Genomic DNA, 16,824 nt, shown 5'->3' with positions numbered 1-16,824 from the left:
GACATTTGCATAAATGACTTTCTTTCTGGTAATTAGTGTCAAGGCCAATCTTAGCGTCCATTTCTCTTTGCAGTTTAATTACAATTTTAGCCACTAAAACCGGGATCACAAACGCCCTAGCCTTGTATTCATTCTTAATACCTTGCTGGCTTTGTATAAACAGTTGCAATTCTAGGCATCCCCTCTGATGTTCAGAATGCTGTTTTGAGTTTGCTTGCAGGTTATATACCTCTGTGGTCTCTTCTCTTCTTCCTCCTCCTCTTCTCTGCTGCCTCTGAGGGGGAAAAGTTTTGTTTAGTTTTAGTGAGTTTCTGGAAGACAGTCTGAGAGCAGCGGCAGGTCAGACACAGGGGAGAGGCAGAGGGGGAGGAGGAGAACGAGGCAGGGAGTCTGGAGGAGTGGTGGGGGAGGCACTTTAACCGTTTTGCAGAGACAAAGCAGAGTTGATAGTTGTGTCAATTTCTTGGATCTGAGAATCCTGCACACACCCCACCTTCACACTCAAGAAAGGGTGGGGGATAACGTGATTTTGCTAGCTGTTCCATAAATCTCAGCAATAAAAACTTAATGCATTGGAATTCAAACTAACATTAAATTGCAAGCACACTGGGGTTTCTTGTGAATTTTTGCATGTCAGTGATGCCTGGGTCCTGTAAGAGACCACTCCACTTATGCCTAAATATTTTGAAGCATCTTTTTTCCTTTTTTTTTAAAATCAATTCGATAACTTTTGGTGGCTGTAGGGTTTTCCCCCCATATCACGAGTCTTTTTTTTTTCCAAGGAAGCATCATAAAATATGCTTCTTATAGATAGAAACCCTAATGACAAATGTTACAGGGACTTGGGTTTTCAGGCATATATCCTATACCAACACAGTATTGGTCCTTTGGAGATATATATATATATATATATATATATATATATATATATATATATAAATTTTTTCTTAGACATGTTGGAAAAGGATTTCTGATAAAGTAACTGGACGAAATTAAATAGTTTACCTTAAATGTCACCCACGCAGGTCACCTCTCTAATGGCCACAGCCCCGGGAGCTGATGAATTTAACACGGGTGTTGAATATGTTGTAGCCTGTGAATCATCTTGTCACTGTCAATTTTCTGCGATATCTCTATTTTGCAAGAAAAGAAAGTTATTCCTAATTCTGGATGCGTCTGAGGGTCTCTGGAGGACAATTGCCCTGTGTTTCCCCTATTTAGAAGTTTGGATCTCACAAGGGGGGTGGATTGCACTGTCAATGTCATTTATGAACTTCTGATTATATTTCCATTTTTTTTTATTTCTGTCATAATGTAGGTACACGAATTATGTGACAATTTCTGCCACCGGTATATTAGCTGTTTGAAAGGGAAAATGCCTATCGATTTGGTGATAGACGATAGAGAAGGAGGATCAAAATCAGACAGTGAAGATATAACGAGATCAGCAAATCTAACTGACCAGGTACGCGCTTTTCAATTTCAACATCCCTGGGAGAAAAAAAAAAAAATCTGTATGCATATTGCTTGCTGGGTCACTACCACCTCCTTTTATTATTTGCATATGATTAAGTCCCTTTTAGATACATTTCCATCGAAATGAAAATTTTTGAATAATGCGGCTATTATTGCTTCATTAAGGCTGGCTCTGGGATTCGACCTGGAGAGATGAGCTTGTAAAAGCTTTGCCTGCAAACTTGACCTGTTTCTTGTCGCTTTTAATTTTTGTCTTTATTTTATTTACCCTCTATAATAATGGGAGTGTTAACTGCCAGTGACCGCCTCTGATTGTAGGGCTTTGTTCTGGAGCATTTTTTTCCCCCTTGCTATCTCGAAGAAAAGTGTAGGGTCTGCTTATTTCTTATTTTATTAGGAATAAACCCAAGATAGGTGGTCTAAGAGAGACAGGGAGGGTTTGAAATCTAGCAAATGCTGGCTATTTTCTCCCTGTCTATACGGTTCATTAGCCTGTCTTGTCAGTTTTCCTCGGCCGAACGCTTCTAGACCTCACTGAACATTGCTTTGTGCAGTGCTCGCTGCAAGCTCGCCCATTTTATTGTACTTAATAGAAAAAATAAGACCAGGCCGAGGTTATAAAAACAGATAAATATGGACGTTTCTCCTCCTCCTTTCCACTCATCCTCCAGCTGGTACGTGCTCTGGGCCCTCTGGGTTGGCAGCTTTTGGAAGTGTCAGCGACAGGGGCGCCCGGGGACTCCCTCGGTGTGGCGGGTGGAGGACCTCGCGCCGCCCTGCTCTGAACTGCCGGCCTCTGCTTGCTTCACCCCCTCCTCTCTCATCCTCCCTCCAGGCCCTTCTTCCGCTGCTTTGCTAAGTGGGGACGACTTTTATTTGGAGTTGCTGGGGGGCATTTCTCTCTCACCCCAACACCGATGTTTGCTCCCAGTCTCTCTCTCCTCTCTCTCCCCCCCCCACCGCCCCCGCTCCTGTCGCTGTATCTCTGGATTGGTCCAGAGGAGTTGCAAAAATGCACTGAAAGTGAAAACGTGAGGAGTGGGTGAGATGAAACAGGGCTCAGGACAGCTCTCGGTTGCGAATTGTGGCACCGCGTCTAAAGATTTGGGTGGCGGGCCTCCTGTGCTTCTCCACCTATAAGTGAAGGCCCAGAGTTGTTTCTCTTTCTGACTTGGCACGTGAGCCCCGTCTTGGGGGAGAGAGCAGCCTGCCTTTGTTAGGCCAAAGGACAACCAGTCATGCAGAGTTTTCTTTGCAAGCTCTACCATGATCACGGTTGGCCAGCGGCTGCCTTGCAGACTCCTTGCCGGAATGCCCGACTCCTCGGTCTCGGTGTCATCTTAAAGTTTGCTTCTCTCCATATCACCCCCTTAAAAAAAATTCCCAGCTTGGATTTCTCTGGGTAACCCCGCGGCAGAGGCTGAATTCCTCCTTTTCCCACGACGAGTGGAAGGCAGGCAAAGCTGAGATTTAAAAGCGCCAACGCGCCGGGTCCTTCCTACTATTTGGCGAGTTGCAAACTTTTGGCAGTGTAGACAACACTCGGAACAGGCAGCCTGCGCAATCCTGGAGCGTCCCCACCGAGGTGGGAAACCTGCAGGCGGCTCCGGGTCCCGGCCCCGCCAGCTGCTCGGCCTCCCGCCTGGTTCAGGCCGCCAGGCCTCACCCGGAGCTGTTAAATGCAGATTCCGCTGAGGAACCCTCGGGTAACTGCTGTTGAATAAAAATTGTAATCCAACAAGCCTAACTAGAAAATGGGATTCTAAAAGCTCCGGAGTGCTGGGTACATAAAGCTATCTGAGCAAATTACAAGAATCGCTTAGGGGCATGAATGAAATCAACACTTTAATTGCCTCCAAAATGAAGATTTATACCCCATTTTCTCATCGAATCATTATTTTATTAAAGTCAAAGATAAAGGACCAGAGTTCGGGGTGTTACTCAGTTACCTTTATTTGAGATACGCAGATTGGAAGGCAGTGGTTTTGGATAAAAATTCGCACTTTATTCACCTCCCCACCTATAAAATGAGCAGTGTGCGTCCCTCTCCCGCCGCCTACAAGTGGGCTTCGCAGCTCTGGCTGAGCTCGTGGCGCCGTTGGCCTGTGCGCGTGGGCGCACTCGCGTGACCCCTCGGGCTCACCGAAGTCTCCGTTGGTCGTAGGGCAGCAAACCCCAAGCTTGTGCTTTGGAATTATCCGCTTCCCTGGAGCCAGGAGCGGGAGTGCCTGGGCTCCCTTTGGGGAGGGGCGCGCAGAGCGCGGGGCGCACGCGGGACTGTGCCTCGGCCGCGGAGTGGAGTCCCCTGTCCTGGGAGTTGGGAACGGAGGGACGAGGCACTAGGGCCGCCAGGTGGGCGCCAGTGCTCCCAACTGGAGCCGGCTCACGGGTCCCCGGGGGCCGGGCCCGGAAAGGACGGCCTCGCCACCTGTCTGCGAATGCGGCCCAGCCAGTCTGAGCTCCGGTGGAGTGTGCGCTGCGGGACTGGATGCTTCAGGTGTGGTGCGAGCGCGGGGCCTCGTTAGCTCATTAACCCCTCTGTCTCTAGGGCCTGATGGCCGCGCGGTTTATTTTACTTTACTTTTCTCCTCGGAGGGCGCGAAGGCTGCCACCCGCGCGGGGACTTGGGATCCACGACTTTGATACCAGCCGGCTTCCCGGAGGGCTAAGTCGGCGGAAATCTGCTTGGCCTTGTAGTGTCGTTAGTTTGGTGGTATTTTTTGTTTTTGTTTTTTTCTTATCAGATTAAGACGCCAGTCGAAGCCGTAATCCCGCTCCCACCCCACTTTCAACTCCCTGCCCCCCACTCCCGCTCCCAGACCCCGAAGTCCCAGGCCCGAGAGTCACCTCCCGCGGGCGCAGGCCTCCCGGGCGCCCTCTCCCGACTGCTACGCTCCCCGCTTGGCACGGACGCCCCCGACGCCCAGGGCCTGGGAGCAGCGAGGGGCACCGGGGGCTTCCGAGCCTCGGCAGGGGTGAGGGCCGTGCTGAGACCCCGGGAGCGGGCGCAGAGGGGGCCACCGTGCGAGGCGTCGAGGCCAGGGTTGAGCCTGGTTTGCGATGGAGAAGGACGCAGGGCGAGGGGAGGCGGGGCGCGAGTTTGGGGGACCCAGGGTGGAATTGGGGAGGCCAAGAGGGGTTACGCGGGGAAGAATCTGGCTGCCCAGTCGCTAGACTTTAGGCCGCACTCCAGGAGGGAGCTATCGAATTAAACCTTCCTTCCCAGGGCTGTTTGTTGCTCGCCACTCCTTGAATCTAAGCATTTTCCATTTTCAGGAGGGGTCGAGAGAGGGAATGGAGAGCAGAGCAAGAGTCCTCGGGCCCTGAAGGCCACCAGCCGAGGTGGCCAGGCCTGCTGGTAGCGAGCAGGAGTAGCTTGGCCTGTGCTCGGGCGCCAACCCGGGTTCTCCTACAAGCAGTGGGAGGCAAAGAAAAGGTCCCTTTGGATTACAATTTTTATTCAATAGCAGCTCTCCGGGGGGTCCTCGGCTGAATCTGCATTTAACAGCTCCTGTGCAAGGGCTGGCGGGCTGCGCAGGGCGCCCTGTTGCCTGTTAATCCAGATTTGTCTCTAATATCTGGGGAGAAGTAATGTGGCTCGCGGAGATGGAACCAGAAAGCCAAGCTCGCCAGGCAGGTTAAATGCCAAGTGCTGCTGAGCTCCCCGGGGACGGGGACAGCCGCCGGGGCTGCGTAGCCCAGGCTGGAAAGCGCCAGGCTTCTGGGCCTTGGGGATCAGGGGCAGCCCTGAGCCAGTGTGATTTGGTTCCCCAGTGGGCCAGGGAACCCAGGTGGCGATTGTTTTATTTGAAGAGCCCGGAATGTTGTTTCTGAAGCATAGTTTGAGATAAAATTCTTAAAACTGAACTTGATCGAAAGCACCCCTCCCTGCAAAGTGTGATGGGGATGCCTCCAAGGGAGATTTAAGCCTTCTCTTTTGGGGAGGTGTTACTAAGGGATGGGTATGGGGAGGCCTAATATTCTTGATGTATTAGATGTGCTGCTTCAGGGGAAGAAAAAAATAGATGAGACTATGGGATATTTACTAATACTAGGAATGCAAGCAATTTATTTTCATCCACTAAGAAAACTGGACACAAACATGGAGGGATAGGAAAATGGTCCCTTTGTCAGTTTGTTTCTGAATGCTTACACACGGACACATCTTATTTAAGTTGTAAGTACTTTTAGGGTCTCAGTTAATGCCTTAATCCTGGAACCTCTGTGTCCACAGGCCTTGCAAGTGATGGGGTCTTGACACCATCTAACTTTATTTTGATTGTTGTTGTGAGTCATGGAGGGTACTCTTAATTCCCTTTGGAACTATGTCAAAGGGAAATTATGGCAAGATTCCCTTTAATGATTAAATAATAAGGTGTTGACTGCTTGTCACTACAGTGGCTAATTGGGATGTTCATTCTAGGCTCTTTGTTGCTTAGTATCCTTTGATTTCAAAGATAGTTGTTTACCAGGTGTGTTTTTATTGTTGTGTTCTGATTGGCGCTCTGTGTGTATTTATGTGTGAATGTCAGAGTAGGGATGTATTGATTCTTATTAGGGGCATGTCAAAAACATTTGAGAGGGAAAAAAAGAAGTACAGAGTATATGCAGGTAGGTTGAGATCAATTACATTGTTAAATGTCTCAAAGTCTAAATGCTAATACTACAGAAGTTATTCTCCTTTCCTAGTTTCCCTCTCTCTCTCTCTCTCTCTCTCTCTCTCTCTCTCTCTGTGGAAGTCTCCAGTGCAAGTTCTATGGTTAATAGAAAGCAATGATACTAATGCTACTTTGTACAAGGTAAAGCCCCATAACACTAACTATTGTTCAGTGATTTAACTAGCTCTGTGGCAATAGGTCACTCAAATAGCAATCCCTTTCCCACCAGAATGACTCCATTGCTCATGATTTGGAAATATATAGAGTGGTTGTGTGGACTCTTGCTATTGGTCCTAACATAGAGATTTTTATTAGAAAACATGGAGAAACTTAAATAGTAGAAGAAGAAGAGCAGGAGGAGGAAGAAGAAAAGGCATTAAAATACGGGCCCTGCTTTCAAAAAAGTAACTGAAATATCATGCTGTAATTGCCCAACTTTGAAAATAAACAAATTTTAAATCATTATGTTTTCAAACACTCGTATGTTTAAATGTTAAAATGTTTGTCATAGTCCGAACGATTTAAAACACAGCTGTTGCCGGGTGATGGATGGAAAATTATGGAATAAAACTCCATATTCTTAAAAACAAAGACTATTTGTGGTCCCATAGTAGAAACGTAGGTTTTTTTAAGGCCAAGTGGATAGACTAAAGTATTACGGAGGAGCCTACTGTTATAAAACTAGCTTACCTTCCCTCGCAGGTGGAATTGGAGAAACTGAAGAAAGCACAACAAGTTGTATTAAGACACTTATAAATGAAAATGCTGTCAAATGGATTCAAGTGAAGGATTTTCACATTGGTAATGCTATGCTTGCCATTGCAATAGCAATATTTTCTCATGAAACGTAAATATGTCAAACCAATGTGAAATGCTTAAGTTTTAATAAATGATCATTTAATCAACAAACACAACCCGAGTATGTATACAGAAACTTTTAAAGAAAAGTCGGCAGACAGCCAAATTCCTATAGGGACTAGCAAGGGAATGATCAAAAAACGAACACAAAATAAGACTTCCTGTAAGAAGGTCTATAATTCAACATTATTTGACTCCACTGTCAGGGAAATAGTTGAAGGATAGTAAACTGATACCATTCTCAGTCATTTTTGTTACACAGTCTTAAATGTTTGCAACTATAGCATTTTCCATGGCCCTTTTTGGATTATGATATCTGTTATATTTGTATCAAAGTAGCACTTGAGTTTATGTTATAATTGAAACAGATGTTTTTGCCATTTCTCCTGAGTGCAAAAAATTAAGTTAATATTTAAAGATGACATCAAAACTATGGGAAAGCATTCTTTTACAAATAAAGAAATAAAAATAGAATACATGTGACACAGTGTATCTGACAGTTGTGCAGATGTTAGGCCTGAAAGTTTTCAAAATCCCAAGTAAAACAACGCCGCTGTAAATCACATAGGGCAGGAAACATCAGGATATTGGTACCTGTTAAAAAGTTAGGGTCTAAAACATGAAACACAGACTCACGATTTCAATTTAAATAATCATTCCAAAATTTGACGTTGGGGATCCAGCAAAAGTTTGGATATTTTACTATCTTACATATTTGTGAAGAAACCTCACGTGTATAAAATCAGTTTTGAAAAATTCAAGCAGATGAGTAGTGTAAAAGGTAAAAAGACTCCCTCACTGTATCCTTAATTTAATATGCCATGATTTCAGGATTATGGGAATTTGGGAAAGCTTATTGGAGTCTTAAACAGCCTCTCCAGAAAGCAGACCTATATCGGGCAATTGCTGGATTTCCCACACTTCTAAATTTGACTTTTTAATAAATGGTATAAAAGCTACCATGTGAAATAAGCGAGTATATACTCATTTAAATATTTGAAACTAGAATCCAATTTCAGTCAATTTAATGCATTCATGTGTGCAGAATTAAAGCAATTGGCAACACTTTGCTACACTCTCTCTGAACACTCTTTTTCCAAATAGCATTTCTTAATCTAGGAAATATGTTCTCGTTAAAGGAAAATACAAGAGTGCAAATCTTTTGAAATTATTTTATATTTCTGGACTTCTTGGTTCAGAATTCCTAAAACTGACTAAAACATATCAAAAAGAGTTAATTCTCTGTTGAAAAGACACTTTTTTTTACATTTATTGAAATATACACCTGTTGTTTATTTGTATCATGAGTACATACAGTTAAATACAAATTATAACCAGAACTAAGTCATTAACTCTCTTTAAGTCATGCAATAACCATACTCTGGCTTTTCCATGCACCACTGTATATGGCATAAACTAATGCAGGATAGCTAAGTTGTGAAAATAAATTTTATATTATTTGCAATCCTCAAAAATACATTTCCCCATTGATTTCTTCCCTTGATAGCCTCATGACTCCATTTACGAGTAATAGGATTTATAATCATGAGGTAAAGAACCGTGAATGTGAAATGTTATGGTTTTTTAAAAAAAGCTTAAATGAAATTGTATTTTTCCACAGAAAGGAAATGCTGTTACTGTTAATAAGTTTACTAAATAATACTTTTAAAATCGCTGCAACTTTTTATGAGTTTAACAAGTTTAAGCAACATTTTATAGTCCTTTTTTCCTTCATTTTGACACAATATCAAGTCTTAAATTTTACAATGGATTTAAACATACATGATTCTGACTCTTTTAGAAGATAGTAGTAAGTAAATAATTAACATTTTGAGCGATATTAGAATGATTCCTTGACAACATATGCTAACTTAGAATTAATTGTTATCATGAATTTCCATTTCTATAGATTTTTCCTCACATTTTACAACACAACATGATCGCCTGCTCATTATTCATTAGCTGTAAATGTCTGGGTTGTTGGTTGTTATTTAGCAAGACAGAGCTATAGCTGTTTCTTTTTCATATCACTTTTTCCCCACTGACTGGCAAGCCTCCTATGCCTGAGATTTGAACTTGAACTAGTTTGCTAGGTCTCCTTTCCCTATTTGAGTACCTTGTGGGTTATTACCCACATGTGGGTTTATTTTCCTGAGAAGATGAAAAATGGTCCTCACTTTAGAACGGGAATGAATAGAAACCAAAGTCATCAAATATTCCCAAACTGTGCTTTACAATTAGGTGAAAAACTGAAAACTGTTATTCTTGCTTGCTTTCCCCAGGGCTGTGAATACTTGATGTAAAGATTCATATCAGCTTCTTCGTGCTCTTCCTCTTAAGGCCTAAATGTTTGTTTTCAGTAACTGGATTCTTAACTGATAGTCCATATTTGGTCCCAGACCTCCATGATTTGCATTTTATTCTGCATTTGCATTCACATTATGTCCCATAGAAACTCTTTAAAGTCAAGTGTGTTTATGACTATTATGAAACTCTGGAAAATGAAGTTTATAATGAAACTGACATAGTCATCAAAAGGACAATGAAGGGAGCAATTTGATGTAAACACAGAGTTTTCTTACTCGGTCCCAGCTTGTAAAAAGGCTTATCTCTGTTCTTTTAAAAACATTAGAAGCTGAATGAATAAGAATTTCTTTGACAATAAAACTCCTCTTAATAGCTCCATAACTATTTGGATGTGTTCTCGAATGTTAACTTAATTTGACAGACAAGCTATAATTAACTGTGACCTATAGTGTTTTCTGTAATTCAGAGACTATTCCTTAGCGATCTGAAAACTTAATTTCATACTAAATGGTGTACAATGTCTGCGGGTCTAAAGGCCTACTTCCACTATTTTTAAGAAGTGGAAATAGTTTGTGTGTCTTCTGGGCTTTAAAAAGGGAGATACTTCGGGGGTGGGGAACTAACAATTTTTACTGCATGAAGTCCCAGCAAACTACCTAGTGCACATGGGTTCTTTTTGAATTTTTTTTTTTTTTCCGTAGCCTTCCTTTCTATTCAGTGCAATGTTAAAATTGTTCACACAAAGGAAAAAAAAATCCACTGTGTTTCATGGGACAAAAACTCGTACATGACATTTTAAGTCTAGGTGTTTCGTTGATCATAAAAAGCAGTAGTGTACAGAGAGAGCTAAGAATTGCAGCAAATAGGTAAAACCCTATTAGCTATGATGCTACAATCACAACAGAAACTTTAGCAGTGAAATTAAATTGGGCATTTTGCATTTAGTTGGAACATTTACTTGAAAGTTCCCACCAGATCTGGGGTACTTTTAACATCCCCTCCCCACCCCAGCTTAAGAATATTTTAGTGTTAAGAACTTGGTGCTAACTCACCATTGGACATTACTTTTATTTGAAATTGTTCATTCATAAGAGACTTCATCTCCTGAGTAAGCACCCTGCCCTTCACTCTTGAACAGTTCAGATAAACGTATTATTTATTTACGGTCTATTGTATACATTATTTATGGGAAATATGCTATAACTCTACAGAGCATATGGAATTTATCTTTGAGAGATATGGGTCGCATCTCTGCCAAGAATGGCATAGCCCTGAGTAGATAATAAGACTGCCCTCAGTGTACAGACAAACATCATCTCTTATAGAGTCAGTACGTGTTAGCATTTCATAATAACAGGCGCAAATGCATTTTTCCACTTTCATTTTAATTGTTTCTTGGCTCTAGCTTCTGCCAAAGAGAATCCGGAATTTCACATTTTGAATTGATCTGGGTGATGAATATATCTGAGGGGGGAAATAAGATATTGAGTAGCAGAATCATTTAACCCCTTCATTTCTTTCAGCATGCTTCCCTGTCCCTTCCTTAAGGTGTTTACAATTTTCTGAAGAATCCCGTCCATGACATTTTTAACACTGGTTGTATATTTGGTGGCTTGGCCTATTGTTTCACCTTATTGGGATGCTTTATAAGCTGTATTCAAAACAAAAGCACCAAGAAAAATATCAGGCTCATTGTGCCCTGCACTTCCTTGCACAAAATAATAGAGATGTGTAGACCACGCTTGTTCTATGCATATCAAGTGTACTGTTGGTGCTCAAGTATTTTTTATTCTAAGAATTATTCAAAGCCAGGAACAATCTGCATCTGAGCGAGCATAAACATTTTTATTCTGGAATTTGGGATTTGCAGCAACTCAATTTTATTTTCCAAATTACCCTGCCATTTCAATTAGGTACATTGTTCTTCTCTCTACTGTTTCGACATTCTAAAGGTTTGCTTGCCACCTAAGAGAGAGCATTACCTGAGTATTTAATATTTATTGAGGGAATGTAAAGAACATGCCAATAGAAAAAGGAGAATAAAACATTAACAAATCAATTATGGGGCTTTTCTTCACTTGTAGTCTACTTCTAATACTCCAAATACTCTATAACTGTTAAAATAATACAAAGAGCCTCAAGAATAATAGCCCTGGGTGTGGAGGAAGAATGGCATTCTGATTAACTGGAATTCCTTAAAAAGTGCACCAGTGGTACAGCTCAACCTCCTGCTTCTGGAATTCACAGTTGCTTTAGTTGATCTCTCAGTTAAAGGCCTTGAACTACAGAGAACTTAGCCAGTCTGGGAACCAGAAACACAAATTAAATTTCAAGATGCTTTGAGAAAGGCCTCTCTAATGATTTTACCGAGATAAATAATGAAGAAAAGGGAACAATCTACTCCCCACCTCCAAATTTCACACTGTGAGAGGGCTTGAAAATTCAAAAATCCTTGAGGAATGATGATACTTAGAAAATAAAATTTGATTGAAAATATAAAAACTGGCAGCACTTCTAAAACACACACACACACACACACACACACACACACACACGCACCGGAAAATTAGAAAATACCCTGTTGCTAATTGTTAGTGGAAATCAGTGGTAAATATAAGTTTCCGCTATTCTTTTATCCAAAGCATAGTGCCGTAAGGTAGTAGAATAAAACATGACTGCATCTTGGCTGAATTCTTGTTTCCTTCTTGTGTCAAAGTTGTGAATTTTCTGGTCTGAGAGTTTGGAAGTAGAAGAGAGAAGATTTCAGAAACACTTGAAAGAGAGCGATGAAGGGCATTGGTGGTAATTTCGAGTTACACAACCTTTCAGGCTGGCGGTATCCCAATAAAGTATATACACAATACAGGCTGTGCTGTGAGGGGGTAAGTCACTTCACCTCCCCAAGCCTCAGTTTTATCATCTGTAACATGGGGATAAAGAACCCACTTTACTGAGCTGCATAAGAACTAAGTAAGAATGCACTTAAAGCATTTAAAACAGTAAACCCTAAACAGAACCTTACATCATATTTCATCTTCTTACCTGTACAGTCTGCCCAGCCTTCAACAACATGAAGCTGATTTGGGGAGGGGAGATTGGGTAGTTGTTAATGGGGTGTGGTTTTATAGGCCATTATATAATCATAGAGTTTGCGCAAAATACTGTCTTAATTCCTTTTAGGAGGGGTGGCTATTATTCTGATTTCATCACAGTGTGAGAGGGGACTGGCCACTCAGATGTGTGGCCAAGATAGGACAGTGAATCACTACAGATTTGTTTCTAGGTTCAACTTCAAGTAACAGTTATGTGCAGCTCTTGTGCTGAGTACTTTTTTCCCACATTTCTGAGTGCAAATGCTTCCTGGCTGAGGTCCAGTTGCTAACAAGATCTCAGTATCTACTTGTACTCAGGATACAATGTTTTTGGCCTTATCGGATGTTCTTTTTGCTAGGATCGTTGCCTAGAAAATTTGTGGTTTGAAGTTGTTATATATAGGACACTTTTGAGTTTATTTTATCTTAATTTGTTTGCAGAATGAGGCGCACTGAATACTGAGTTACAAATGTAAAATAAAACATTGGGAAGCAGGCAGTCTTATGAAAGGAACTTTATAACACCAGGTATGCTGGCATGTAATTTACAGATTCTTCTGCCACTCCTATATAGCAGTGCCAGAAAATCAGCTAAATTTCAGTGGAAAGTTCTCAGCAGATAAATGAAGAGTAAGGTTTGAATTATTCAGGTACAAATATTTGGAAATACAGAGGTGGCAGTTGGATTTGAGGGGTTTTGTTTTGTTTTTTTTAAACATTTAACTGTGAATTACAGTTCACAGGTACAATTTCAGGAGTAAAAGCATATAGAGTCAATATAAGAGTTTATTTTTATGAATACTATGCCAGCCATAATACAATAGCATAGGAAAGGAAAGGTTATTAAAACGTAAATTACGTACTTTTACTAAGATTCCGAGTGTAATGAGGCTTTAACTTCTCTTTTGTTCTCCACAACAAACTGCTTAGTAGAATTTGAACATTCAGTGCACTTGAACCATCTTTAGTTCTGCACCTACTTTGCAGTTTTGAGATTTGGGTAAAACTGGTGTCACCTCTTGGTAGCAGTTTCCCTTAGGGTGTAATTTTCCTTTTTCTTTGTAATTGTCTGAATGTCCCTCCCCCATGTACGAATCTATATCCTCTTCTGAGACCACAGTGGGGTCACTAAGGGATGGTGTTGGCATTGATTCTCAAGGTCGAAAAATTGGGCAAAATGAATCAGTGCTGTGTGGATTCCATAAGGAAAGCATTTCGAATATCTTGGGTGGTGTTTTATATCGGTCGTCATTTTCCTTCGCATTGTCAATTCATGTATAATTTCCTGGATGAATTATTTCAACTCTGCAGATTAGTAATGACCCGAGAGTGTCAGAGTTGTGACCTAAAGGATATTGGGCTGTGGGAAAGTAGGATTTTAAGGAGCTTTCGGGGAGTGACCCATCGTGCTGGGCCTGAGCTTCCTAAGCTCACTGCCCTCCCTGCTGCCTTGAGTATTGGGAGAATGGGGCATGGATATTTGCAGGAGAGTAGGCAAAATAGTTAAGGACCAGGAGATTTAAAAAGTGTATCTGACTGCCTCGCTGCTTTAGATTCCATCACAAGGTAATTAAAAACACTAAAATCTGTTCTCTCCACGTTCTTGTTCTTTTGCCCTATTCCTCATGCGTGTGATGGGTGCGTGGCACTGTGTATACATGAAAGTGCACTTGCGTGTCCCCCCATGTCTGAACCAGAGGCTTTGGTGATTCCTGGAGCTCAGACAATCACCTGATACAAAACTTTTCATTTAGAGATGAAACGACTCCTTGGAGAATTTTCACCAAAGGCAAAAAAGCACAAAAATTCTTCTCCTCCTCTCTACACGCCCCATTACACAGAGATAGAGGATTTAATGTTTGAAAAATTAACGTTTTTGTAGGTTTCATTTGTGGGACGTGAGAGCTGGGAAATATAGAACTCAATGTAACAGATGCTCTCTCTGCCTCCACAAACTGCCCACTCCTGCTATCATGCAATCGTGTGTGTGTGTGTGTGTGTGTGTGTGTGTGTAAATGTATATACACATATATATGTATACATATTTAAAGCAATACATCAGAGTTGCTAAGGTTTTAAAACTCTACCTTATTTGATGCTGAGTTAGACACACTTATGCTGTGCGTCAAGATACCGGCTGGCGCCAAGGTCGTGAGCAGCACAGTTAAGGGATAATTGAATAGTCCTTGAGGTGCATTTCTAGATGAGAAGTCCACAGTGCCAAATATGGTGGGGCTGGACCTGTGAGAAGAGGAAGGGTGGTGTCTTGGGGAGAGCCGCAGATCCTGAGAGGGAATGCTGGATTCCCATTGTCTCGCCACGAATTTACCATCTGCCTGGAGTCACCAGAATTACCCTCAGGCCTCTATTAAGCAGGGAGAGGGGGTGGGTAATAAGCGCATTTTATCGCAGCATTAAAAGGGGGCCCAACAAGAACCCTGGCAGGCCGGCAGACTTGGCCAAGGCAGGTGGTAGAGGCGGGGACGGGGAAGGAAATGAGAAAAAGGAGAAGTGTGTGAGGGAGATAACCTTTGAAAGAGTCTGTCTCCCCGGCACGTGAAGGCCACCACCAGGGACCGCCCCAGAGCCCGACAGAAATCTCCCGAACTTTATCATCTTGCAGCAGGACCGAGGGTGGACTTAGAAAAGGGTTTGCCTCCAGACCGTTCCCGAACACGTTTCAACGTGGCCCTGATCCGCGATATGTGTGCAGGCTGCGGTCTTAATCTGTGAGCTTCTGGCGTTTAAAAACATACACAATCTTAAAAGGGAAGGGGGCAGTTTTACTGTGTTAAAACAAAGCATCCTGCTGAAACTTGTCCTGGTTAAATGAATTTTGCTTAATGATTTCCAGGGATGTTTTTGGAAATCCGTATAAAGAATTTTACATTTTCTTGGAATTATCTGAATTTGCAGCTAGATAGTAGGTTTTGAGAGGAGCAGGCTTTACTAGGGCAGGTTTTGCGAGAGCAGGACTCTAGCAAATTGAAGGCGCGTTTGGCGGCTGAGTGTGTGGAGAGCTTTCTGGTATGTTTTGGTTACCAAGCAGATGCCAGTGGGAGCCACCAAGATCTTCAAACAGGAGTTTGAGCACAGCGGACTTTAGATACTCACAAATAAAAAATTCTCAGGATCCCCAGTTTCTCAGCTTCATGTACACACAGGTAACATATACCCCTTTTCATAGGAGGACCTAGACCCCTTTTGTCCTTACTGCTCCGTGTTTGGGTCTTTCTGGTGCCTTTTCTTCAGATGGCACCATTGGTTGAGAGACACATTGAAGAATCATACCTGCTGAAGTTATGTGCCTTTAAGGATCCTGAGAGACACTGTGTAGACGGAGGTGAGAAGTCTAGGGAGGGGGCCTAATTAGATGTGGCTATGCTGGCGGTGTGGCATGGCGGCATTCGGTGAGCCCGTCGCCTCTGCCTCGTGGACCAGTGCAGGTATGTGTGTGCACATGTGTGTGTGGATGTGTGCAGATGTCGGGGTGTGAGCACGTGTACACGCACACTGGTGGACTCCCCTGGTCTGGAGGAACTGGATTGTTCACTTTTAGAAGCGAGCCAGCTCTTTCAGGCCATTAGAGATCATTTACTAAAGAGGCCCCGGTGATTTGAAAAAGTAAGTGTACTGCCCCAAAGAGAAAACCTATTGATAGGTGCAGACTGAACTTCAGATTTTGAACACTGTGATCATTTCATCAATTTCTACATAGCTGCTAGCTGACCTCTTCAGAATCAAGATCCCGAGACTCTCATTTATCCATCTTTTTTAAGTGGGACTGGTAGGGTAGAAATTTTGAAGGAAAAAAACCCTCACTATTTGGGCCTGAAAAAAAACAAAAAATGATTCTGGCATCATACCAATGTGATGAAAAACCAAGTGCAATAAAACGTCAAAGTGCTTCGTAGACTGTAAAGTGATTTATAAGTATTAGGTATCAAATGAAACTCGATGAGGTGGAGAGGAGCAAAGCACCTGTAAAATCATGTTATTTGAAGGTGAAAATAAGATCAGTTTGCATCCCCTGAGCACACACCAGCTGGGAGATAGCCCAAGGCATAGCGAGCTGTACGCGAAGCCAGCTCGGGTTAACCATTCTTTCCAGAAGGTCCATAAACTGAATACACCTGTATGTAGATATTTCAGGGTTGACTAGGTCAACGTACGTTGTTCCATTAGTGTTGTTACTTTATTATTGTCGCATTAAAAGCTATAGTAGGTGCCACTTGCTGCACACCTAGAAATTGATGTATGCTGTGTCTGCAGAGGAGTATTTTCTTTTTTTTTTTTTTTTTGAGGAGTATTTTCTTAATCCTCATTTACGGATTAGGATGTTAAGGTTATGGAGGTTGTGACTTGTCTTCAGACCATGTAAGTGGTCCAGGATGTGTCTGCCTTCAAATTTACTTTCTTTTGCCTGTGTTTTC

The 16,824-nt window shown here is 42.4% G+C and overlaps 1 protein-coding gene across 22 annotated transcripts in view; it reads left to right on the top strand.

Moving 5' to 3' along the window:
* MEIS1 (Meis homeobox 1) overlaps positions 1–16,824 on the top strand; it is a 964,979-nt gene that overhangs the window by 835,661 nt on the left and 112,494 nt on the right. For all 22 annotated transcript variants that reach the window (XM_079941540.1, XM_079941543.1, XM_079941545.1 and 19 more), the window contains one exon: positions 1,319–1,465. In XM_079941540.1, the coding sequence (XP_079797666.1) occupies positions 1,319–1,465 (147 nt within the window). The remainder of the gene's footprint in view (positions 1–1,318; positions 1,466–16,824) is intronic.

The sequence above is a fragment of the Stenella coeruleoalba genome (assembly GCF_951394435.1).
Source record: "Stenella coeruleoalba genome assembly, chromosome: 13".
NCBI lineage: Eukaryota > Metazoa > Chordata > Mammalia > Artiodactyla > Delphinidae > Stenella > Stenella coeruleoalba.
This window is presented reverse-complemented; position numbering and strand designations above follow the sequence as displayed.